The 26,153-nt window shown below is 48.8% G+C and overlaps 1 protein-coding gene across 2 annotated transcripts in view; it reads right to left on the bottom strand.

The window, feature by feature from the left end:
* Window positions 1-4,929: 4,929 nt before the first annotated feature.
* Window positions 4,930-26,153, bottom strand: part of MTERF3 (mitochondrial transcription termination factor 3) — a 111,143-nt gene continuing 89,919 nt past the window's right edge. For both annotated transcript variants that reach the window (XM_063924168.1, XM_063924170.1), the window contains exons 6-8: window positions 6,620-6,691; window positions 5,759-5,920; window positions 4,930-5,172 (exon numbers count right to left, since the gene is read on the bottom strand). In XM_063924168.1, the coding sequence (XP_063780238.1) occupies window positions 4,978-5,172; window positions 5,759-5,920; window positions 6,620-6,691 (429 nt within the window). In that variant the 3' untranslated portion in view covers window positions 4,930-4,977. The remainder of the gene's footprint in view (window positions 5,173-5,758; window positions 5,921-6,619; window positions 6,692-26,153) is intronic.

The following is a 26,153-nucleotide window of genomic DNA, read 5'->3' as shown; positions in this document are numbered from 1 at the left end:
ATAGAGGACAAACAAGGAATCCGATTTTCGGACAGTCGCAGTACTCTTGACGTCAATCCTCAGGGCTCGCACCACATCCAAGGACTCAGGAAGAGAGGCAGTGGCCGAAGCCACCGGAACCACAATAGGCTGATTCAGGTGGAACGCAGAGACCACCTTCGGCAGAAACTGGTGACAAGTCCTGAGCTCTGCCCTGTCAGCATGAAAGACCAGGTAGGGACTCCTACAGGACAGAGCACCCAGCTCTGAAACCCGCCTAGCAGAGGCCAAGGCTATGAGCATCACGGTCTTCCACGTGAGTAATTTGTCTACCACTGACATCAGAGGTTCAAACCAAGATGACTGTAGGAATGTCAGAAGCATGTTGAGATTCCAAGGAGCCGTGGGCGGCACAAAGGGAGGTTGAATATGCAGGACACCCTGCAGGAACGTCTGTACCTCAGGCAGAGCAGCCAATTTCTTCTGGAAGAAAATGAACAAGGCCAAGATCTGAACTTCGATGGAGCCCAACAGCAGGCCCATATCTACGCCAGCTTGTAGGAAACACAAAAAGTGCCCAGATTGAATTCCGCAGCCCTCACACCAGACGTGGTGGTAATGCTTTGATATGACAGGCTCCCTGGCCTGAACCATGGTGGTAATGACCTCACCCGGAATACCCTTCTGAGTTAGAATGTTCCGTTCAACCGCCATGCCGTTAAACGAAGCCGCCGTAAGTCTGGGTAAATGAACGGCCCTTGCTGAAGAAGATCCTCCCGTAGTGGGTGGGCCCAGGGTTCTTCTACTGCCATGGACAGAAGATCCACATACCAGACTCTTCGAGGCCAGTCAGGGGCAATGAGAATTGCCTGTACCCCCTCTCTTCGGATTCTTTTTAGGATCCAAGGGAGTAAAAGAATCGGAGGAAACAGGTACACTAGCTGGTAATTCCACAGTGCCGTCAGCGCTTCCACCGCCACTGCTAGAGGGTCCCTCGTCCTGGAACAGTAGCACGGAAGCTTGTTGTTGAGCAGAGAGGCCATCATATTGATCTGTGGATGTCCGCACAGATCTGTTATCATCCGGAACACTTGTGGATGCAGGCCCCGCTTTCCTGGGTGGAGGTCGTGGCGGCTTAGGAAGTCCGCCTCCCAATTGTCCACTCCTGGAATGAAAATGGTTGACACAGCCCTTGCATTCCTTTCGACCCAAAGGAGAATCTTGGATACTTCCCTCATGAAGGCCCTGCTCTTTGTTCCTCCGTGTCGATTGACATATGCCACCATCCGACTAAACTTGAATGGCTTGACCTCGGAGCAGATGAGCTCCGTGCAGCAGAGCATTGTATATCGCTCTGAGGGCCTAATTCAGACCTGGTCGCACGTAGGCTATTTTTTGCACTGCTCCGACCACATAATCGCTGCTTACAGGGGAGGGGGTAAGAGCTTTGCAGGGGTGCGATCGGCTGTGCAGAGAGCTACACAAGCAAAAAGTTTGTGCAGTCTCTGCACTGCTCAAGACTTACTCAGCCGCTGCGAAGATCCTTGCTGTAGCTGATGTCAGGAACCCTCCCTGTAAACGGCCGGGCACGCCTGCGTTTTCCTCGTCACTCCCAGAAAACGGTGAATTGACACCCCAGGGCGGCCTCTTCCTGTCAATCTTCTTGTGTTCGCCGCTGCTAACGCGTTCTTTGTTCTTTTCGTTGCTGCCAGGCGATGCCAACGTGCCTGCGCATTGCGGCCCTTATGCATGTGCAGTACAGACCCGATCGCATGGCTGCGAAAAAAGGCAGCGTGCGATCGGGTCTGAATGACCCCCTGAGTTCCAGTATGTTTATCAGAAGGCAAGTCTCCAGTTCCGACCACCTGCCCTGGAACTGCGCCCCTTGGGTAACAGCACCCCAGCCCCGAAGGCTGGCGTCTGTGGTTACGAGAATCCAATCCTGGATCCTGAAGCTCCTCCCCACCAAGTGGTTGGTGCGTTGGAACCACCACAGGAGAGAGATCCTGGCTTGTAGTGACAAACAAATGACTTGGTACATCCGCAGATGCAAATCCGACCCCTTCTTCAGGAGGTCCAGTTGGAAGGTCCGTGCTCGGAGGGCACCATGTTGCCCAGCAGACGGGTGCAAAGATGTACCGAGACCTCGTGTGGTTGTAGAACCGCTCGAACCAACACCTGAAGAGCCTCCACCTTGTCTGCAGGGAGGAAAACCTTTTGAGCCACTGTGTCAAGTCCAGGATCATTCTGAAGAACTGGAGGCGTTGTGTTGGCTCCAGGTGGGATTTCTGAAAATTTAGAATCCAACCGTGGCGTGACAATAGGGATGTCGTGCGACAGATGCTTTCCAGCAGGATTTCCTTTGACCTTGCTTTTATAAGCAGATCGTCCAGGTAGGGGACAGTGTTCACCCCTGAATCCCAAATTGTAACATAATCTCCGCCATTACTTTGGTGAAAACCCTTGGGGCTGTGGATAGGCCGAAGGGTAGCACCTGGAACTGGTAGTGCTTCTCCATCAGAGTAAACCTGAGGTACATCTGAAGAGGCGGCCAGGGACAAGAAGGTAGGCATCCTTTATGTCCAGAGAGACCAAGAATTCCCCTTCTTCCAGACCTGAGAAATTAAGAGACTTAATTTTGAACCGGAAAACCCTCTGATATGGGTTTGACGATTTGAGGTTCAAAATGGGTCTCACTGAACAGTCCGGTTTTGGTACCACAAAAAGGCTGGAGTAGCATCCCTCGCCTTGTTGAGGTCGTACAGGAACAATGACCTCGGTCTGGGTTAACGTTAAAATGGCCTCCTGCTACGTGAGGCGCATGGTTTCTGAAGCTGGTAGACCCGACTTGAAAAACCTGCGAGGTGGAAGACTGTCGAATTCCAGCTTGTAGCCTTGGGAGACCAGACCTCCTACTCAGGCGTCCTGGAAGGAGCTGTTCCAGATGGAGCTGAAGAATTACAGACGAGCTCCCACCCTGAGGTTCCCCTGGAGTGGAGGGACACAGTCATGCTGAGGGTTTTGAGGAGCCAGAGCTAACACTCTGGTTCTGAGATCCTGTTGTAGCTGGTTTGCGAGACTTACCTCTGGAACCTCGTGTCGCATTTGAGGCACCTCTGGCTTTACCCTTAAAGCACGCTGTCCGAAAGTACTGCAGAGAGGTCCAGCGTCTAGGAGGTGGAGTAGCAGAGGGAAGGAAAGAGGACTTTCCAGCGGTCACCTTCGAAATCCAGGTATCCAATTCACCTCCGAACAGCCAATCACCTGTGAAGGGTAGAGCTTCCACACTCTAGACTCAGCGTCCGCTACCCACTGGTGTAGCCACAAAGCTCTGCGTGCAGAGACCACCATGGTAGAGGTACGTGCATTAACACCAATGATTCCTTTGATGGTGTCACAGAGGAAGCGGCCAGGCTCCTGAAAATGCTGAACCAGCAGTACTAAGTCAGCCAGGGACTTATGCCCTGCTAGGCCCTCCTGAATGTTACCAGCCCAAGTGAGTATTGCGTGCATCACCCAACATCCTTCAATAACAGGCCTTTGGGATGCACCCACTGCAACAAAAATATTTTAAAGTTGCTTCTATTTTCCTATCTGCAGGTTCCTTTAAGGCCGTAGCCCCTAGAACCGGCAGAACTAGCTTTTTGGACAGGCGTGACACAGATGTGTACACCGCCGGGGGAGTTTCCCATACCTTTACGCCCCTCCTGGGCAAATGGGAAGATGGCTAACCACTTTTTGGACACTTGGAATTTTTTATCAGGAGAGGCCCATGGCTCAGGAAATGTGACCTGTACCTTTTTCTGTGCAGAGAAAAAGGATTGCTGCACCTCAGATTCATTACTAGGAATATTTAAAACATCTCTTATTGCAATAATAAGTGAGTCTACACCCTGTGCAGCAGAGGAATCCTCTAACTCAGCATTTGATTCCAGCTCCTCCCCCTCTTCCACCTCCGGTACCTCCTCCTCGGACTCCTAGAGAATATCGGGTAACCCCCTTTTTTGGGGTAAAGGATTAGAGAGGAGAAACACGTCTGCTATCTGCCCTGTCCTTTGTCAGAGCAGCTATTGACTGTTGTAACTGCTGCCTTTCTTGTCTTGCAGTAGTTAACTCATTAGATATGTCAGCCATCATAGTTTTAATTGAACTGAGCCAAGGAGGCTCTTGCAATTCACCCACAGAAGCCCCACTAGTTTATGAGGGCTGACTGCATTGTTCACACAAGAGGGAATCTGCAGGAGAGGGGGAAAACTTGGTGTGACGTACAGTACACACAACCTTTTTCACCATGCTGACAGAGAACATTTACATACACACACATACACAGAGACACAGGTACAAGCAAGCCTGCTCAGCCTAGATACAGCCTCTGTACACAGAGATGAGGAACCAGCACACAGCCTGAAACTAACAATTGCAGTGCTAGGATAAGGCAATTTGGTGTACAGTGCGTGAGGAGCCTAACACAAGGGTCCCACAGCTGGCTCTACCCCTTAACTACACCCCTGTACCAGTGTCTGGCCGTGAAGTATCCTGTGGAGGAGCTGGCAGTCCTGCAGCAGGGTTGTGAGTGCAGGAAATGGCGCCAGGCAGCCGCTGGTCCCGCTCTGATGAAGCAAGCGGGGTCCCCGGTTATCACTCACCAGTCTGATGACCTTCAGGCTCTGTACTGGGGGGGTGCGGCGTGCTGCGGGTGTGTGCGCAAGAGTGCAATGCCTGCGGTACACTGACCCTCAGGACGGTGGTCCGGTCAGCGGGATCCGACTCAGCACCTCCAGGAGGCCGGTGTCGGTGTCCCCCCCCCCTTCACTTGTTTTGGTTAAACATATTTTTGATCTACAAAAAGCAGTCTACAAACACTGCATATTTAAATATAATGTACAGGAATAATGACCCCACAATTTTTACTAATATTAACACTTATGAATAAACAATCATGAAGCACAGTAATACATAAACGTGTTTAATAAGAGCAATAGATGTGTCAGAGCCACTTCACATGGATTTTTGGAACTGTTCAAAGTCCTGTATGGAAGTCTTGGCAACTTCTTCACAGAAAATGTGGTTGGGCATAGATGTCAGCTTATCTAAGGAGACATAGTTGGGCTTTGTCGGGTCATAGATTGCTCTTCCCAGAAAGGTAAGAAACTGGTGTCTTTCCTTAATTCTATACAGACTGCTGTTAAATATCTGAAAAGAAACAGAGGACAGATCAATAATGACTTATCAACATGAGAGAGGTGGGACCAATGTCATTGTGGGATCTATTACCATTGTGATTAAAGCCACTGGGAGATCTATTACCATTGGAGGGTGTGAGGTTAGAGCCACGGAGAGATCTATCCCCCCCTGGGGGGAAAGGGGCTAATGTTACAATGGGGGCCTATGGACACTGGAATGGTACTACAGCCCCCAAGGCATATTTTTAATCTATAATAACATTTGAGCTTTTAAAAAGAGGGTACTGACTTCATTGAATTAAAAATGTGCTTATCCTTTTCTTCCTTTAATAATCCTCAACTGCCCAAATCCCACAGTTTTTTGGCCACCTGGGAACTTATCTCTATGTCGTTTACTTGTGTAGTTGTGCTTAGTTACCCTGTACTTGTCCTATATTGTCTTCAACTGTTAGTCACTATTTTCCTGTTTTGATTATGTGCATTTGTACCCTGTAATTGGGCGCTACGGAACCCTTGTGGCGCCATATAAAGAATAATAATAATAATTTCAAAAATGATGTCTTTTTTTTAAAACAGTCAAGTGATATTTGGAATACCTGTGGAAAATTAGTGATCAAGTGTTGGGGAATCTCCATTGTATTGTGCACGAAATCAAAGGTTTCCGTAAGTGTCGTCTTCTTCGCAATTAACATTTTAGGAACCTTCAGTGCCATATGTTGTATTTCATTTTTACGGAATCCCAGTTCTATTTCGAAAACCTGTAAAACAAAAACTGAATTTTATGTCCAGTTTCCAAATTTGTTAAAATATTACCCATATTATAAACATGTAGCAGACCACAGACATCAGTGATGTAACTACTACTAGACAGCTACTGTATCTTTAGGTCAGTCTAGCACAGGTGCGCTATACATCGTAGGCAAGGCCTCCCTAGTGGTGACTGTTGTCAGAGTTAAAGGCACTTTAGGTGGGCGTGCACGTCCCAGCAACAGCAAATCCAGTCTCTGTTCTTTCCCAGCCCAATTCCTGTGGTAGTGGGCTGGGGAGAAGTGTTATGAGGAGGGGGGGCCGGTTTGAGATGATAACCTCGATTGCAGCGCTTTACAAAACGAAAAGTGGGGAGACACAGCCACTGCACACCCAAATGCCATCTGAGGGCGGAGAGAAGGTCAGCTAGCCAATGGAAGCTGGCTGACACCGGAGACTGGGGGGGGGGCGGTTTATCCACTTGCTGCTGTGCTGCACAATCCCCGCTGCTGTTCCTACTGACTCCCGGACGGCAATTTTGGGCAGAGTTGGGGGGTGCGGTTGCTGTGGCTCCCCACTTTTAGTTTCCGCTGGTTCCCTACTGCCACTGATTTGATACCTTCTGTAATTTGTGTGGGAATTTTAAAAGACATAGCAAATGTGAGATGTAGGGTAAGTAAAATACATAAAAAAATAAAAACCTTCACTACCTTTAGATTTTCCTTTACAGGTTCAAGACTTCCAGTTACCATTCTGGGGAGACGGGTTACTAAATCTCTGGTCTGCGACATAATGAAGAAGAAAAAGCAAAAAGTTAATGTCGTCTTGTTTAAAAATCTGAGTAAAAAAAAGAAATATTTTAAATGAAATGACTAACAACCAAGTAATATATGTGTAAATGTTATCTGTAGTTATTTATAGACAACGCAGCTTGTACTTTAGGGGTCCTTTTATAATGAAACCAACTTCCTATTCATTTTAAAACTCCTCACTTACCCTATTATGTTTGCTTTTTAAATAGGATACTTAATTGGGATTGCAGAGATGGCTGCCTTATTTGCAGCCTCTACAGTACATGCCTCTTAGTCTCCATCGTGCAGTGAAGCACTGTCACATGCTAGCATGTAGCACACTGTACTAAGGCTGAGAGGGTGCACCAAATGGTCTGCGATCTGTTCTGGTCCGACCGTGTAGAGACAGAGTCTGCACATAGCATGGTCATTGCAGGTAGTGACGTAAGCTTATCCACTCCCACTTTACCTCTTTCTCTGATTGTCACCTTGCTTCCTCAATTTCACCCTCCAACTCCCTCATCGAAAACATTTGCATGCTGCTTTCCACCTCCGGAACGCGCTCCCCCACCCTACCAGATTGTCTAACAGCCTGCGGGGTTTCAAACATGGCCTGAAAACACAACTGTTCCATAAAGCCTACCAGCCCTTTTCACATCTTTACCTCCAGACCTCTGCCCCACCTCATCTCTTCCCAGTTCAAATCCCATTTTTTACTTCCTTTCCCCTAGGAGGTAAATTCTCACAAGCAAGGTCCTCCAATCTCTTGGCTCTTACCCTGCACTATACTGGTCTCCAGTGTGCCCCCCACTTTCATAGTTAGCATCTCCAGTTCCTTCCATCTAATCTTCTCAGGCCACAGGGTCATCAAAAGCTGCAGCTTATTACAGTCACTCATTTTGTTGTATCATCTCACAGTTCGTCCCTTTACTGTCTGAATCTTGTTATATTGTATGGTTTGTTTGTTTATATTATTGTTATATTGTATGGTTTGTTTATAATATTGTTATATTGTATGGTTTGGTTATATTATTGTTATATTGAATTTGTTGTTTCTATTACAGTATTATTATTCTCCCTGTAAGGCATCACTGACACTTGGTGGGACCATATAATTAAAAATAGGATTTTGAATACCTACCGGTAAATCCTTTTCTGGTAGTCCATAAGGGATATTGGGGACAGAATTAGTACGATGGGGTAAAGACAGGTCCAAAGGAGCCAGTGCACTTTAAATTTCTTCAGCTGGGTGTGCTGGCTCCTCCCCTCTATGCCTCCTCCTACAGGTCATTTATAGGTAAAACAGTGCCCAAAGGAAAATGACATACTTGAGAGAAGGAACATAACAACAACAGGTGTGGTGAGATTTATACACCAGCACACCAATACATAACTTAGCCAGCAAAGTCTGGCCACATTAACAGCAACATCTGAACAGGAGCACGTAACTGAGAACCTGCAGAAAGTCACCTCACAGAGGCGGGCGCCCTATATCCCTTATAGACTACGAGAAAAGTATTTACCAGTAGGTATTCAAAATCCTATTTTCTCTAGCATCCATAAGGGATATTGGGGACAGAATTAGTACAATGGGGATGTCCCAAAGCTTCCAGAACGGGCGGGAACGTGCGGAGACAACTGCAGCACCGCCTGCCCAAACTGGTTATCCTCTTTGGCCAGGGTATCAAACTTGTAGAACTTCACAAAGGTGTTCGTCCCCGACCAGGTAGCAGCTCGGCGTAGTGGCAGGGCCAAGACTCCACGGGCAGCCGCCCAGGAAAAACCCATCGATCTAGTAGAGTGGGCCTTCAGAGACTGAGGAACAAGTAAGGCTGCCGACGCATAGGCTTGTTGGATAGTAAACCTAATCCAACGAGCAATGGACTGCTTTGAAGCAGGGCAACCCTTTTTACGCGCATCATACAGCACGAACAAGGAATCCGTCTTTCTGATCAGAGCCGTCCTCTTGACATAGATTTTCAAGGCTCGCACAGCATCCAACGCCTCCGGAAGAGCAGAAGTGTCAGAACTGGACAGAATCACAATAGGTTGATTCAAGTGAAACGCGGAGACCACCTTCGGCAGGAACTGCTGTCCAGTCCTGAGCTCAGCTCTGTTCTCGTAAAAGACCAAGGGGGTAATTCCAAGTTGATCGCAGCAGGAATTTTGTTAGCAGTTGGGCAAAACCATGTGCACTGCAGGAGGGGGCTGATTTCACATGTGCAGAGAGAGTTAGATTTGGGTGTGGTGTGTTCAATCTGCAATCTAATTTGCAGTGTAAAAATAAAGCAGCCAGTATTTACCCTGCACAGAAACAAAATAACCCACCCAAATCTAACTCTCTCTGCACGTTATATTTGCCTCCCCTGCAGTGCACATGGTTTTGCCCAACTGCTAACAAAATTCCTGCTGCGATCAACTTGGAATTACCCCCCAAGTACGGACTTTTGCACAAGGTCCCCAATTATGAGACACACCTAGCAGAAGCCAGGGCCAGTAACATCACCGTTTTCCACGTGAGGTACTTCTCTTCTACCGTCGTCAGAGGTTCAAACCAGGAGGACTGTAGAAAGCTTAACACTACATCCAGATTCCAAGGTGCCGTAAGCGGCACAAAAGGAGGTTGTATGTGAAGCACCCCTTGCAAGAAGGTCTGACGTTAACTTCCGGCAAGAGAGCCAACTTCTTCTGAAAGAAGATGGAAAGAGCTGAAATCTGGACCTTAATGGATCCCAGAAGCAAGCCTTTATCCACTCCAGCCTGCACAAAACGGAGGAACCTTCCCAAGTGGAATTCTGAAGAGGGATATTTGCGTTCCTCGCACCACGAGACATATCTCCGCCAGATATGATGATAGTGTTGTGATGTCACAGGTTTCCTGGCTTGCACCATAGTGGCAATTACCTTTTTGGAAAGCCTTTTGTTTGCTAGGATGTCCCGCTCAACTTCCATGCCGTCAAACGAAGCCGCCGTAAGTCCAGGTAGACGAACGGCCCTTGTTGAAGAAGATCCCTTCTTAGTGGTAGAGGACAAGGGTCCTCTACGGACAAGTCCAGGAGAGCCGTGTACCACGCTCTTTGGGGCCAATATGGGGCAATCAAGATTGCTTCCACTCTTTGATGTCTGATCCGCTTGAGCACCCTTGGGATCAGAGTAAATAGGTAAACCAGCTGATCAGCGCATCCACTGCGCTCGCCTGAGTGTCCCTGGTTCGTGAGCAATAGCAGCAAAGCTTCTTATTGAGACGAGAGGCCATCAAATCGATCTGTAGGCAACCCCACCTGTCGATGATCAGTTGGAACACCTGAGGGTATAGTCCCCACTCCCCCGGGTGGAGGTCGTGGCGACTTAGGAAGTCCGCCTCCCAGTTGTCCACTCCCGGAATGAAGATTGCAGTTCTCGCATGCAGACCCTGCTTTTTGTCCCTCCTTGTCGATTGATGTACGCCACCGCCGTGGCGTTGTCCAACTGCACCTGGATCGCCCGATCCCGTAGTAGATGAGACGCCTGAAGCAGAGCATTGTGGATAGCCCGAAGTTCCAGAATGTTGATTGGAAGTAGGGCAACTTGGGCAGACCTCCTGCCCTGTAACTGCGCCCCTGGGTGACAGCTCCCCATCCTCTTAGACTCGCATCCGTCGTGAGGAGGATCCAATCCTGAATCCCGAAGCTTCGGACTTCCAGAAGGCTGGAAGACTGTAGCCACCATAGGAGTGAAATCCTGGCCTGTGGTGACAGCTGAATCATCCGGTGCATCTGAAGATGGGAACCGGACCACTTGTTCAGGATGTACAATTGGAAGGGTCTGGCATGGAACCTTCCATACTGTATCACCTCATAGGAGGACACCATCTTTCCCAATAATTTTATGCAAAGATGAATGGAGACTCAAGCAGGTCTGAGTACCATGCGAACCATTTCCTGGAGTGTTCTCGCTTTTTCCACTGGGAGGAACACACTCTGTGTTACAGTATCCAGTAGCATTCCCAGAAGCAGGAGTCTCTGAGACGGTTCCAGTTGGATCTTCTGCAGATTGAGGATCCACCCGTGGTGAGACAGAAGTTGGATAGTGCGATCGATATGGAGCAATAGAAGCTCTCTGAAACTCGCTTTTATCAGGAGATCGTCCATGTATGGAATTACATTGACCTCCTGGACCCTGAGCTGAAACATCATTTCTGGCATCACCTTCGTGAACACCCTTGGAGCTGTAGACAGGCCGAAGGGTAACGCCTGAAACTAGTAGTGATCGTTCAAGTAGGGCAAACCTCCGATACGCCTGATGAAGAGGCCAAATTGGTATATGTAGGTAAGCGTCCTTGATATCCAGGGACACTAGGAATTCCTGTTGTTCCAGGCCTGCGATCACCGCTCTCAAAGATTCCATCTTGAATTTGAAAAACTTCAGGTAAAGATTCAAGGACTTCAGATTCAGAATGGGTCTCACAGACCCATCTGGTTTTCGTACGACAAACAGACTGGAGTAGTAACCCTGTCCTTGTCATAGTAGGGGTACTGTAACAATGACCTGGGACTGGATCAACTTGTTTATGGCCAGTAGTAGCATACCACGCATACTTTCCAAAGCTGTTAAGCCTGATTTGAAAAACCGTTGGGGAGGAGTACCGTCGAACTCCAGCTTGTAACCCTGAGAGATAAGGTCCCTTATCGAAGCATCTTGGCAGGAACCATCCCAGATGTGGCTGAAGTGACGTAACCGAGCTCCCACCACGAGATCTCCTTGGGGTGGGTGGGCACCGTCATGCTGAAGTCTTAGCGGGAGCAGAACTGGAGTTCTGGTCCTGAGATCCAGCAACAGCTGGTTTCTAGGTTTTCCTCTGGAGCCTCTAGCTGCGTTGGATCCCCCGCAGGCCCTAGATCAAAATCTGGAGGACTAAAAGGACTGAGTAGACGTTCCCGGATAGGTACATCTAGCAGGTGGAGCCCCCGAAGGGAGAAACGTGAATTTTCCAGCAGTAGCTTTGGAAATCCATGCGTCCAATTCACCTCCAAAGAGCCATTCACCTGTGAAGGGAAGAGATTCAACATTACGTTTGGAGTCAGCATCAGCAATCCACTGACGTAACCATATGGCTCTGCGCACAGACACAGCCAAAGCCGTGGTCCTAGCATTAATATTGCCAATCTCTTTAAGGGAGTCACAGAGGACTCTTGCCGTGTCCTGAATGTGAGTCAGGAGAGTAACAGTATTATCTAAGGTCATATCACCCGAGAGACCTTCCTTAATTTGATTAGCCCAGGAATGAATTGCATGTGTCATCCAGCAACCTGCAATGACCGGCCTTTGAGCAACACCTGCAGAAATGTAAATAGATTTTAGAGTGGTTTCAATTTTCCTATCTTCCAGGACCTTTACTGTAAAGGAGCCCGAAGCAGGGAGTACTGCCTTTTTAGAAAGGCGAGACTGAGACGTCTACTTCAGGAGATTCTTCCTAGAATTTTCTGCCATTAGGGGCAAAGGGGAATGTATGCAAAAACCGTTTGGACACCTGAAACTTTTTATCTGGATTCTTCCAGGCCATTTTAAAGAAGTCATCTAATGCCTTGGAATCAGGAAATGTGACTGCCATTTTATCTTGTGGGAGGAAAAATGACTGCTGATTAGTAGCATCCTCCAGGGGGAGCTTTAACACATCCCTAATAGCCAATATGAGGGGCTTAATACCCTGGGTGGGATCCCCACTTATGGGGTCCACATCATCCTGTATATCGTCATCAGTATCTGAGAGTAGTGCAGGTAAAGCAAGTTTATGTGCACCCTTAGTAGACAGGGGGGGGGGGGGGGGATGTTTAGCAGTGAGACTTGCCACTGCTTGTTGCAGTTCCTGAGTCTTATTGGCATTTGCAGTGAGCTGAGCTGAGATGACATATCAGACATCATAGTTTTGATAGGCCCCAACCAGGAGGGCTTAGGACTCTCCCCACACAGCATTTAGATATCACTGACTACACTGCTCACATGATAAGGAGTCAGATGAACTAGGAGAGAATCTAGCATTACATACACTGCATGACTTCTGTTTTACCATTGTGAATCAGAAAAAACCAGCTACAATACACATAAAACACAGCCTAATATTGATATATTGCAAGCCTGCCCTAGTGCATGTGAGAGGAGACACAGAAGAGAGGACCCTAGCGCACCCAGCGCTGCACAGCCCCAGTGAGGCTGTCAACGTTTTTATGTAAACACAGTGAGACTGTAATCTGATAAAAATCCCTCAGAGGGATTGTTATTGTGCAGTAATATAGTGGCTCTCCCCCTCTCCAACCGGTACCAGCGATCCAGGGACTGTTTGGAGGAGCTGTGGAGGCTGCTGCTGCTATGCAGAGGGAGGCGCCAAAATGCAGCTGAGCCCGCTCTCGTGTAGCTCCGCCACCCGCCATGGCGTCGGAGCTACCTCTGTATATTTATACAGGCCATGTCTCCCAAGTTGTAAAACCTTACATAAATGCTTGGTTTACCCTAAATTAGCCAGTCTCACGCAGGGGCTATAATAAGAATTTACTTACCGATAATTCTATTTCTCGTAGTCCGTAGTGGATGCTGGGGACTCCGTCAGGACCATGGGGAATAGCGGCTCCGCAGGAGACAGGGCACAAAAATAAAGCTTTAGGATCAGGTGGTGTGTACTGGCTCCTCCCCCTATGACCCTCCTCCAAGCCTCAGTTAGGATACTGTGCCCGGACGAGCGTACACAATAAGGAAGGATATTGAATCCCGGGTAAGACTCATACCAGCCACACCAATCACACCGTATAACTTGTGATCTGAACCCAGTTAACAGTATGACAAACGTAGGAGCCTCTGAACAGACGGCTCACAACAATAACAACCCGAATTTGTTTGTAACAATAACTATGTACAAGTATTGCAGACAATCCGCACTTGGGATGGGCGCCCAGCATCCACTACGGACTACGAGAAATAGAATTATCGGTAAGTAAATTCTTATTTTCTCTAACGTCCTAAGTGGATGCTGGGGACTCCGTCAGGACCATGGGGATTATACCAAAGCTCCCAAACGGGCGGGAGAGTGCAGATGACTCTGCAGCACCGAATGAGAGAACTCAAGGTCCTCCTCAGCCAGGGTATCAAATTTGTAGAATTTTGCAAACGTGTTTGCCCCTGACCAAGTAGCAGCTCGGCAGAGTTGTAATGCCGAGACTCCCCGGGCAGCCGCCCAGGATGAGCCCACTTTCCTTGTGGAATGGGCCTTGACAGATTTAGGTTGTGGCAAGCCTGCCACAGAATGTGCAAGTTGAATTGTGCTACAAATCCAACGAGCAATCGTCTGCTTAGAAGCAGGAGCACCCATCTTGTTGGGTGCATACAATATAAGCAATGAGTCAGACTTTCTGACTCCCGCCGTTCTTGAAATATATATTTTCAATGCCCGGACCACGTCCAACAACTTGGAATCCTCCAACTCGTTAGTAGCCGCAGGCACCACAATAGGCTGGTTCAGGTGAAACGCTGACACCACCTTAGGCAGAAAATGAGGACGCGTCCGCAGTTCTGCCCTGTCCGTATGGAAAATCAGATATGGGCTCTTATATGATAAAGCCGCCAATTCGGATACTCTCCTGGCTGAAGCCAGGGCCAGAAGCATGGTTACTTTCCATGTAAGATACTTCAGCTCCACCGATTTTAGCGGCTCAAACCAATGGGATTTGAGAAAATCCAAGACTACATTAAGATCCCACGGTGCCGGGGGCGTGGCCTGACGAGTAATGGAGTAGGACGTGCTATCCTAGCTCCCCAGCCGACAATATCCTGAAAACATCCTGGCACCCCCTGTGAGACTGCATAAACGGCCCTGTGCGGCTTTATGAAACTCTGCTGCCCGTTCTGAGCCCCTTTCCAAGTGGATCCTGTGCTCACTGTACCTGCTGGGTACGAAAGAAGGGCTGTGCTGATCCTGTCCTGCACGAGGCCGGCGCCATCTTGGATCCTGCTGCAAGGGAGCTGTGCTAGTCGCCTCCCGCCCGGCTCTCCTAGCGTACCCTGCGGCCGGCGAAGAGATACCGCGGGGGCCCCGTCACCCGCACAACATACCGCTCTGCTCTACTTCTCTGCCGGACGACCAGGGCGCTTGTCGCGGCCCTGCAGAGCACGGGAGACCGCCGGGCGCCATCTTGCGGTTGGCGGGCCGCGCGCACGGGGCTCCGCCACCCGCCCCTGACAGCCCTGCACAAAAAAAAAACCCCACAAACGGAGCGGCCTATGAGCCGGACAGCTGATACCCCCTCTGCCTGCTACAAAAGCCCTGGTCCCCTGTGAGATATAACACAGGCTGGGCTGACTGTGGGCTTCTCCGGGCGCCATCTTGAGGTTGGCACTGGGCTCAGCTCTGCTCCAGTCCACACCTCTCCTGCCAGACACTATTATATGCAGCCTGAGCAGCCAGACCTGACTAGTGGCTGGCAAAGGATAATAAAGCAGACCTGCATTGCTCTGCCTTGTTTATGCAGGTGAGAAGTTGCTTGATCCCCTGATCCTGACCATAACTACCAATTCTATAGTGCCACACTATCAGGAACACTGGTCCTTTTATATATATATATATCCGTCCTGCGTCTATTGGCCCTCACATAGTGAGCCGCTGCCTGCGCCCCCTCTCTTGCCTGCACTGCTTTGATTATAATCGGTCATATACGGTGGCATCGTGTTATCCAAAATGGTGAAAGGCCGTCAACAAAACGCGGCGGCAGGCGCAATGGAAAAGTTTATCCGCAACCCCGGTCCCCAACAACAGCGGAGGGAAACTACACAAGATGGGTCTTCGCCCCCTTCTCCTGCATACAGCTCTGTCTCATCAGAACCACCTGATGCTGCGTTACAAAGAGTGTTGGACGCCGTGACAGCAAGCGAGGCCCGCTTGGCTGACAAAATCGGGCAGGTGCAGTCTGATCTCTCCATTATACATCAGGACCTACAACGGGTGAGAGAGAGGGTGGGTGAGGCCGAAACCCGTATCTCCAATGTCGAGGATACTGTCACTCCGCTGGGGCGGCGTACTGACACTTTGGAGTCTCAAATGACTGATGTGCGCAAAAAACTAACGGATATGGAGGGACGCTTACGTCGCAACAATGTCCGTTTCATCGGTCTGCCCGAGAAGGAGGAGGGCTCATCTCCTGAGGAATTTCTAGAGGCGTGGCTTCGGAAGGCATTTGGACCCGATGAATTCTCGCCGCATTTCACCATAGAACGAGCTCATAGAGTGCCGATGCGCCCGTTGCCTCCGGGGGCCCCGCCTCGTACCTTCATCGCCAAGTTCCTTCACTTCCGCGACCGGGACACTGTTCTGAAACTTGCTCGCACGAAAGGCCCCCTAAAATGGAACGGGTCGCCAATATCGGTCTTCCCAGACTTTGCGGTGGAGGTGCAGAAAGATAGAGCTCAGTTTCTGCCTGTTAAGCGGAGACTCCGGGAACTTGAACTGCCATACGCCATGCTCTTTCCATCACGATTACGAGTGGTAGCTGATGGGGAGACCAAGTTTTTTGAGGCTCCTCGTGAGGCGATGATGTGGCTGGATAGACGCTTCCCGGCGAGACGGGCCCTTGCTGATGAGTGATTAATTCCTGTGACTGTGTGGCAAAAGATTTTATGTACAGGATAAGATTATATGCATATCTACTGGAGTGATGCAGGATGTGGGGGAAAATGTTTAACTATCTATGCTGTTCCCTGAGGATATGAGGGTGGTAGGGGGGTTAATTACTTACCTGATTTTCTGTCTTGTTATTCTTCTTATACAGGTAATTACTATATTAATAATGCTGGGACATGTCGGGTGGGGGGCCGGGGGAGAGGAGGGATATATCGGCGGTCCGAATATACCTGATTATATTTGATCTTAAGTCCCGGGGGGTGACTTTGTATATCTCGCCTCTTTTTCTATCCTATGGGGGCGAATTAGTCTACAGGCTGGGGAAGTTTTGTTTTGTTTGTGTTTTGTTTTCTTTCTTAGGGCCATTGTATTTCTGGCTCCACCCAGGGTATAACAAGGTGTGTGCTCTGGGCTTGAGCCGGTATTAGGTTCAGGGATCCAAGTATGCTGCAGGTTGGGAGTAGTATACAGGGTGGGGGGAGGGGGGAAGTTGTTGGCTATGGTTGTTTCTGGTATGGATGGTCGAAATTTGAGTGTGTGTGGCTTACGAATCTACTCATTGAGCGGTGGTGCCTTGTTCTTGTATACAGAGAAGATGGATCTGGCTGGCTGCTGGCTGTAGCCTCTCTTATTATCAAAACGACCCCTCATGGTTGGACTTAGGTTGGTGTCATGGAATGTAAGGGGACTCAATGACAAGATCAAGAGATCCCTTGTGCTTAGACAAATTAAGCAATATGCCGCTGATGTGATATGTCTTATGGAGACCCACCTGGTGGGCAGTAAGACCCTTGCCCTTAAAAGACCTTGGGTAGGGTGGGCATTCCATTCCACACACACTTCTGCCTCTCGGGGGGTCTCTATCCTTATAAAGAAGGCAGTTCCCTTTGTACTGGAGTCAGTACAAACGGACCCATGGGGAAGATATGTGTTTTTAAAGTGTAAAATCCACTGTACCCCTCTGCTTTTGCTGTCCGTATATGTGCCCCCCCCGTACTCCTCAGATGTCCTAAAAAGGGTTGCAGGATTTATGGCCTTGTCACCGGGTATACCCGTGGTTTGTGTGGGGGATTTCAACAATGTTTTAGATAAAGCGATGGATAGATTCTCCACCAATCCCTCTGGTCCACACTCTGGTAGAAATGATTTTGCTGAGGTTGTGTCGGGACTGGGCCTGGTTGATCCCTGGAGACTGAGACATCCATCTGCTAAACAATATTCATGCTTCTCACATTCCCACTCCTCGTTCTCTAGGATTGACCTGGCCCTTCTCTCGAACGATCTGATTCCTAGGGTCCAGGATAGCAAATATGAGACTAGGGGTATATCGGACCACTCCCCTTTAACATTGACCCTAGACTTTGGCTGCTCTAGAGGCCAGGCAGTGTGGAAGTTTAACCCGTTTTGGCTAGTACATATGGGAGATGGCTCCGATTTGGTGACTGCGTGGCGGGAATTTTTTGAGATAAATAAGGCTGGGCAACCTATCTCTAATTTATGGGATGCGTTCAAGGCCTTTTTGCGGGGAACCCTAATTAAACGAGTGGCTAATTTAAAAACCTTTTTCAGGCACCGGGAGTCCGAGCTAGAGACCTTGAGTGTTGCTGCTGAGGTAAAATACTTACAGGATTGCTTGGATAGTTCCAAATCTGCATGGTTGACAGCGCAGGGGGAATGGAGGGAATGTCTAATGGAAAAGACTCAGCATAGACTCCTCTTCTCCTCTCACACCTTCTACGCCTCCGGGGATAGGCCGGGATCATATTTAGCCTCTTTGGCACGAGGTGAGAGATCCGCTAATACCGTGGTTGAAATAGAGGCCCCAGACGGTACCACTGTAGTGCAGACCCCACAGATTGCGTCGGAATTCGTGTCGTACTATAGACGTTTATATAGCTCTAAACTGGACTGTACCCCGATGCAATTAGACGAATATTTACAGACTATACAGCTTCCCTTGCTGACTGGTGAGGCGCATGACTTCCTCGAGGCACCTATTTCGCCGGAGGAGATTGCGGATGCGATCAGTGCTGCCCCCAATGGGAAGGCTTCAGGGCCCGATGGCATACCGTCTGAGCTATATAGGCGCCATTTAGATTTTTTTGTCCCCCAATTGCTTGAGCTATATAGTCAAATATTCACACAGGAATCCCTCCCATTATCTATGGCGGAGGCATTGATTATTGTCCTTCCGAAGCCCGATAAGGACCATAGGAAGGTTGATTCTTATAGACCTATCTCCCTTCTACCGACCGATATCAAAATTCTGGCCAAAATCCTGGCATGTAGATTAAATAAGGTAATTACACAGATCATACACCCAGATCAGACGGGATTTATGCCCAATAAATCAACATCCATTAATCTCAGACGATTATTTACCCATCTACAGGTCCCCCGTGAGGCACCCTCATCCATAGTAGTATCACTGGACGCCGCTAAGGCCTTTGACTCCGTGGAGTGGGAGTACTTGTGGAGGGTCATGCGCAAGTTTGGTATAGGCCCTAACTTTATCAAATTTGTCCGCCTGATGTATTCCTCTCCCCTGGCTAGAGTGACGGTGAATGGCTTTGTGTCACATTCCTTTCCGTTGTCCAGAGGCACTCGTCAGGGATGTCCATTGTCCCCTACCCTGTTTGCTATAGCCATTGAACCCCTTGCATGTCTTCTGCGAGCGGACCCTGAGATTATTGGATACACCGTGGGCACCAGGGAGGAGAAAATAGCTCTTTATGCCGATGATATCCTGCTATTTGTGGATCGCTATGCTGAGTCTATGCCTAAGATTTTAGATATTATTAATAAGTTCGGATGTTACTCAGGGCTCCTGATCAATTGGGAGAAATCCTCCATTATTCCGCTTCAAGGTGAGGTCCCTGCCTCCCCATTGGTTGCTCTCCCGCTAAGATGGGTGAATTCCTTTAAGTATCTGGGCATATGGATATCCAATGACCCTCATAAATTTACTTCCCTTAATATTACACCGCAAATATCTTATCTTCGCAATAAGGTGAAGGTCTGGGGGAAATTGCCCCTGACGGCTACAGGGAGGGTTAATCTGGTAAAAATGGTTTTTCAACCCAAACTCCTATACATACTTCAACAATCCCCGATATACATCCCCCAGAAAACTTTCAAACAGATAGATGGCTTGATGTCCTCTCTGGTTTGGGATAGTAAACGGGCACGGTTGAAACTTAATACTCTGACTAGGCCCAAAACCTCAGGGGGGCTGGCTCTTCCCAACTTTCGTCTTTATTATTTTGCAGCACAACTAGCACATCTATGGGAATGGGTTAATGAATCTGACACTTCAAGTTTGCATTCTCAGCTGGTATTGCAGGAATACCCAGGTGGTTCACCACTGGGACTGCTTCTCTGTGGAAGTGTCAAAGTATCGGCACTGCCACTCTTTAAACAATATATTACTGTTTGGAGACTGGCGCATCGGATATTGCAAGGACAGGGCATTGACCCTGACACTCCGCTGAACAATAAATATGGATTGCCAGAGTTGTGTCAGCTTCAAGTCAGGGAGGTGTGGGAACCATGGGGGGTGACTTCACTGGGACACTTGTATGTTGATGGGTTTTTTAGATCTTTCCAGCAGATTCAACAGGAATTTAACGTCCCCTCAGCGTATTTTTATCGCTTCCTTCAATTGAGACATGCGGTGTCTGCCCAATTCCCCGATGGCCCGCCGGCGCTTACTGATTCTCCGGTCAAATTGCTGTTGCAGACAGTGGGACCCGGTCACTTAGTATCCAAATTATATGGCCGGTTACTTCAAATGCATCATATAGACCCCCTTAGCTCCCTTAAGACCAAGTGGGAATCTGACCTAGGTCCAGTGTCGGATGAGATATGGGAGGGTGCCCTGGGATCGAGCCGGCTTTCAACATCATCTGTCCGATATCAACAAATTCAGTTGTTCGTGCTGCACAGGGTATATATGTCACCTCTGCGATTGTCACATATAGGGGGATCCCACAGCTCAAAATGTCCCAAATGCGGCACTATGGGAGCAGACTTTTGGCATATGATATGGATATGCCCTCTGGTGTCGAAGTTTTGGGAGGAGGTTATACGGGCCATAGTTGGTACGGGTATCCCCTCTACCGTACTTACACCTATCTCTTGCATATTGGCAACTATAGATGAGGAAACTCTAGACCCGCCCAGTCGACGATATGTTATAAACCTCAGTGCTCTGGCCAAGGTTTGCATAGCCAGATTATGGATGGCTAATGAAGCCCCGGCGCCACAATCCTGGATTGCTCTGGTTAATACTACGGTTGCACATGAAAAATTCGTATATCTGGCCAGGAATGCGGAAAAAAAGTTTATTGCTATATGGGGAAGGTGGATGAGCTCTCGCTATTTCGCTTCAAGGATGAATACTGCTGAACCCTAGATCTATTTAACTGCCCGATATGAGTAGTCTTTGTGTGAGTTCTCTGGGGTGAATGGCCCGTGGCCGGCCGGATCCAAAGGCACGATGTTATCGTGATAAAAGATAATACAATGTGGGTCTAATATATAGGAATTCTGGATCACCACTGCTCTATTGCTATTTATGATTCTGAATGAGATATTTAATACCACATCACACTATGCTCTCTCTGCAATACCGTAGCAGGTTGTTGTTACCTGTTTAAGTGTTATAGTCTAGTTGTTGTAAGTATGTTATGCTTGCCCTAGGCAATGTTTAAATGTTAAAACATTGTAAAAACCAATAAAAAACTATTGAATTTAAAAAAAAAAGATCCCACGGTGCCACTGGTGGCACAACCGGGGGCTGTATATGTAGTACTCCTTTTACAAAAGTCTGGACTTCAGGAACTGAAGCCAATTCTTTTTGGAAAAAAATCGACAGGGCCGAAATTTGAACCTTAATGGACCCCAATTTGAGGCCCATAGACAATCCTGTTTGCAGGAAATGTAGGAATCGACCCAGTTGAAATTCCTCCGTGGGGGCCTTCCTGGCCTCACACCACGCAACATATTTCCTCCAAATGCGGTGATAATGTTGTGCAGTCACCTCCTTCCTGGCCTTTACCAGTGTAGGAATGACCTCTTCCGGAATGCCTTTTTCCTTTAGAATCCGGCGTTCAACCGCCATGCCGTCAAACGCAGCCGCGGTAAGTCTTGGAATAGACACGGTCCCTGCTGAAGCAGGTCCCGTCTCAGAGGTAGAGGCCACGGATCCTCCGTGAGCATCTCTTGAAGTTCCGGGTACCAAGTTCTTCTTGGCCAATCCGGAGCCACTAGTATCGTTCTTACTCCCTTTTGCCGTATAATTCTCAGTACTTTTGGTATGAGAGGCAGAGGAGGGAACACATACACTGACTGGAACACCCACGGTGTTACCAGAGCGTCCACAGCTATTGCCTGAGGATCTCTTGACCTGGCGCAATACCTGTCCAGTTTTTTGTTGAAGCGGGACGCCATCATATCCACCATTGGTTTTTCCCAACGGTTCACAATCATGTGGAAGACTTCTGGATGAAGTCCCCACTCTCCCGGGTGTAAATCGTGTCTGCTGAGGAAGTCTGCTTCCCAGTTGTCCACTCCCGGAATGAATACTGCTGACAGTGCTATCACATGATCTTCCGCCCAGCGAAGAATCCTTGCAACTTCTGCCATTGCTGTCCTGCTTCTTGTGCCGCCCTGTCTGTTTACGTGGGCGACTGCCGTGATGTTGTCCGACTGGATCAACACCGGCTGACCCTGAAGCAGGGGTTTTGCCAGACTTAGAGCATTGTAAATCGCTCTTAGCTCCAGTATATTTATGTGAAGAGACATCTCCAGGCTTGACCATACTCCCTGGAAGTTTCTTCCTTGTGTGACCGCTCCCCAGCCTCTCAGACTGGCATCCGTGGTCACCAGGACCCAGTCCTGTATGCCGAATCTGCGGCCCTCTAACAGATGAGCACTCTGCAACCACCACAGAAGAGACACCCTTGTCCGTGGCGATAAGGTTATCCGCTGATGCATCTGCAGATGCGATCCGGACCATTTGTCCAGCAGATCCCACTGAAAAGTTCGTGCGTGGAATCTGCCGAATGGAATCGCTTCGTAAGAAGCCACCATCTTTCCCAGGACTCTTGTGCATTGATGCACAGACACTGTCCCTGGTTTTAGGAGGTTCCTGACAAGTTCGGATAACTCCCTGGCTTTCTCCTCCGGAAGAAACACCTTTTTCTGAACCGTGTCCAGAATCATTCCCAGGAACAGCAGACGTGTCGTCGGGGTCAACTGAGATTTTGGAAAATTCAGAATCCACCCGTGTTGTTGCAGCACTAGTTGGGTTAGTGCTACTCCGTCTTCCAGCTGTTCTCTGGATCTTGCCCTTATCAGGAGATCGTCCAAGTAAGGGATAATTAATACGCCTCTTCTTCGTAGAAAGATCATCATTTCGGCCATTACCTTGGTAAAGACCCGAGGCGCCGTGGACAATCCAAACGGCAGCGTCTGAAACTGATAATGACAGTTTTGCACCACGAACCTGAGGTACCCTTGATGTGAAGGGCAAATTGGGACATGCAGGTAAGCGTCCTTTATGTCCAGGGACACCATAAAGTCCCCTTCTTCCAGATTCGCTATCACTGCTCTGAGTGACTCCATCTTGAACTTGAATTTTTGTATGTACAGGTTCAAAGATTTGAGATTTAGAATAGGTCTTACCGAGCCGTCCGGCTTCGGTACCACAAATAGCGTGGAGTAATACCCCTTTCCCTGTTGTAGGAGGGGTACCTTGACTATCACCTGCTGAGCAAACAGCTTGTGAATGGCTTCCAATACCGTCGCCCTGTCTGAGGGAGACGTTGGCAAAGCAGACTTTAGGAACCGGCGAGGGGGAGACTTCTCGAATTCCAACCTGTAACCCTGAGATACTACCTGCAGAATCCAGGGGTCCACCTGTGAGCAAGCCCACTGTGCGCTGAAATTCTTGAGTCGACCCCCCACCGTTCCTGAGTCCGCTTGTAAGGCCCCAGCGTCATGCTGAGGGCTTTGCAGAACCCTGGGAGGGCTTCTGTTCCTGGGCAGGGGCTGCTTGCTGCCCTCTCTTACCCCTTCCTCTGCCCCGAGGCAGATATGACTGTCCTTTTGTCCGCTTGTTCTTATAGGAACGAAAGGACTGCGGCTGAAAAGACGGTGTCTTTTTCTGTTGGGAGGGGGTCTGAGGTAAAAAAGTGGATTTTCCGGCAGTTGCCGTAGCCACCAGATCCGATAGACCGACGCCAAATAATTCCTCCCCTTTATACGGCAATACTTCCATATGTCGTTTGGAATCCGCATCACCTGACCACTGTCGCGTCCATAAACTCCTTCTGGCAGATATGGACATCGCATTTACTCTCGATGCCAGAGTGCAAATATCTCTCTGCGCATCTCGCATATAAAGGAAAGCATCCTTTAATTGCTCTATAGTCAATAAAATACTGTCCCTATCCAGGGTATCAATATTTTCAGTCAGGGAATCCAACCAGACGACCCCAGCACTGCACATCCAGGCTGAGGCGATGGCTGGTCGCAGTATAACACCAGTATGTGTGTATATACTTTTTAAGGTAGTTTCCAGCCTCCTATCTGCTGGATCCTTGAGGGCGGCCGTATCAGGAGACGGTAACGCCACTTGTTTTGATAAGCGTGTGAGCGCCTTATCCACCCTAGGGGGTGTTTCCCAGCGCGCCCTAACCTCTGGCGGGAAAGGGTATAATGCTAATAACTTTTTTGAAATTAGCATTTTTCTATCTGGGTTAACCCACGCTTCATCACATACATCATTTAATTCCTCTGATTCAGGAAAAACTACAGGTAGTTTTTTCACCCCCCACATAATACCCCTTTTTGTGGTACTTGTAGTATCAGAGATATGCAAAGCCTCCTTCATTGCCGTGATCATATAACGTGTGGCCCTACTTGAAAATACGTTTGTTTCATCACCGTCGACACTAGATTCAGTGTCTGTGTCTGGGTCTGTGTCGACCGACTGAGGTAAAGGGCGCTTTACAGCCCCTGACGGTGTCTGAGACGCCTGGGCAGGTACTAACTGGTTTGCCGGCCGTCTCATGTCGTCAACTGATTTTTGTAATGTGCTGACATTATCACGTAATTCCATAAACAAAGCCATCCATTCCGGTGTCGACTCCCTGGGGGGTGACATCACCATTATCGGCAATTGCTCTGCCTCCACGCCAACATCGTCCTCATACATGTCGACACACACGTACCGACACACAGCAGACACACAGGGAATGCTCTTATCGAAGACAGGACCCCACTAGCCCTTTGGGGAGACAGAGGGAGAGTTTGCCAGCACACACCCAAGCGCTATAATATATATGGGAACAACCCTATATAAGTGTTGTTCCTTATAGCCGCTTAAATATATAAAAATATTGCCAAAATATGCCCCCCCTCTCTGTTTTACCCTGTTTCTGTAGTGCAGTGCAGGGGAGAGTCCTGGGAGCCTTCCTCACAGCGGAGCTGAGCAGGAAAATGGCGCTGTGTGCTGAGGAGAATAAGCCCCGCCCCCTATTCCGGCGGGCTTTCCTCCCGGAGTTTTAGACATTTGGCATAGGTTAAATACATACATATAGCCTCAATGGCTATATGTGATGTATTCTTTTGCCATAAAAGGTATTATATATTGCTGCCCAGGGCGCCCCCAGCAGCGCCCTGCACCCTCCGTGACCGTCTGGTGTGAAGTGTGTGACAACAATGGCGCACAGCTGCAGTGCTGTGCGCTACCTTCATGAAGACTGAAGAGCCTTCTGCCGCCTGTTTCCGGACCTTCAATCTTCAGCATCTGTAAGGGGGGTCGGCGGCGCGGCTCCGGGACGAACCCCAGGGTGAGACCTGTGTTCCGACTCCCTCTGGAGCTAATAGTGTCCAGTAGCCTAAGAATCCAATCCATCCTGCATGCAGGTGAGTTGAAATTCTCTCCCCTAAGTCCCTCGATGCAGTGAGCCTGTTGCCAGCAGGACTCACTGAAAATAAAAAACCTAAAAAACTTTTTCTAAGCAGCTCTTTAGGAGAGCCACCTAGATTGCACCCTGCTCGGACGGGCACAAAAACCTAACTGAGGCTTGGAGGAGGGTCATAGGGGGAGGAGCCAGTACACACCACCTGATCCTAAAGCTTTATTTTTGTGCCCTGTCTCCTGCGGAGCCGCTATTCCCCATGGTCCTGACGGAGTCCCCAGCATCCACTTAGGACGTTAGAGAATGCAGGTCGCCACACCCGCACTATTAGCCGCACAGTAAACCGGGGGACCCCCCCTAGCAGGGCCCCCGGTTGGTACTCACCACCAATGATCACCTTCAGGCAGTGTTAGGGGTGTGCGGCATGCTGCGGGTGCGACAGCCAAGGCTCCATGCCCCGCTGAACAAACAGCCCCTCAGGACGGTGGTCCTGCAGCGGGGAAGCGGCTCTGCACCTAAAGAGGCCGGTAACCGTCTCCCCGCTAACTCCCATGGTGCAGGTATGCTGTTGCCCAAACAGCATAATGAAATAAATAAAACTTTAAAAGAAATTGAAGAAAAACTCTGGAGCTAGCAGAGTGTGCATCCTCTCCTGAGGGCACTTTTTTCTGAACTCCTTTGGACCCGTCTATACCCCATCGTACTAATTCTGTCCCCAATATCCCTTATGGATGCTAGAGAAAGATAATAATTAGGAGAACAAGCAAAATGAAAAGTAAAACCAGTGGGAGGAAAATCTACATTATAAGCACCAAAACCATATATTATATTTTATACCCTATATTTATCCTTTCCAATGATCGTTTTCAACTCCCAAGTGCTT

The sequence above is a fragment of the Pseudophryne corroboree genome, chromosome 5 (genome assembly GCF_028390025.1).
Source record: "Pseudophryne corroboree isolate aPseCor3 chromosome 5, aPseCor3.hap2, whole genome shotgun sequence".
NCBI classification, from domain to species: Eukaryota; Metazoa; Chordata; class Amphibia; order Anura; family Myobatrachidae; genus Pseudophryne; species Pseudophryne corroboree.
The sequence above is the reverse complement of the archived record's forward strand: the minus strand, read 5'-3'. Positions and strand labels throughout refer to the sequence as shown.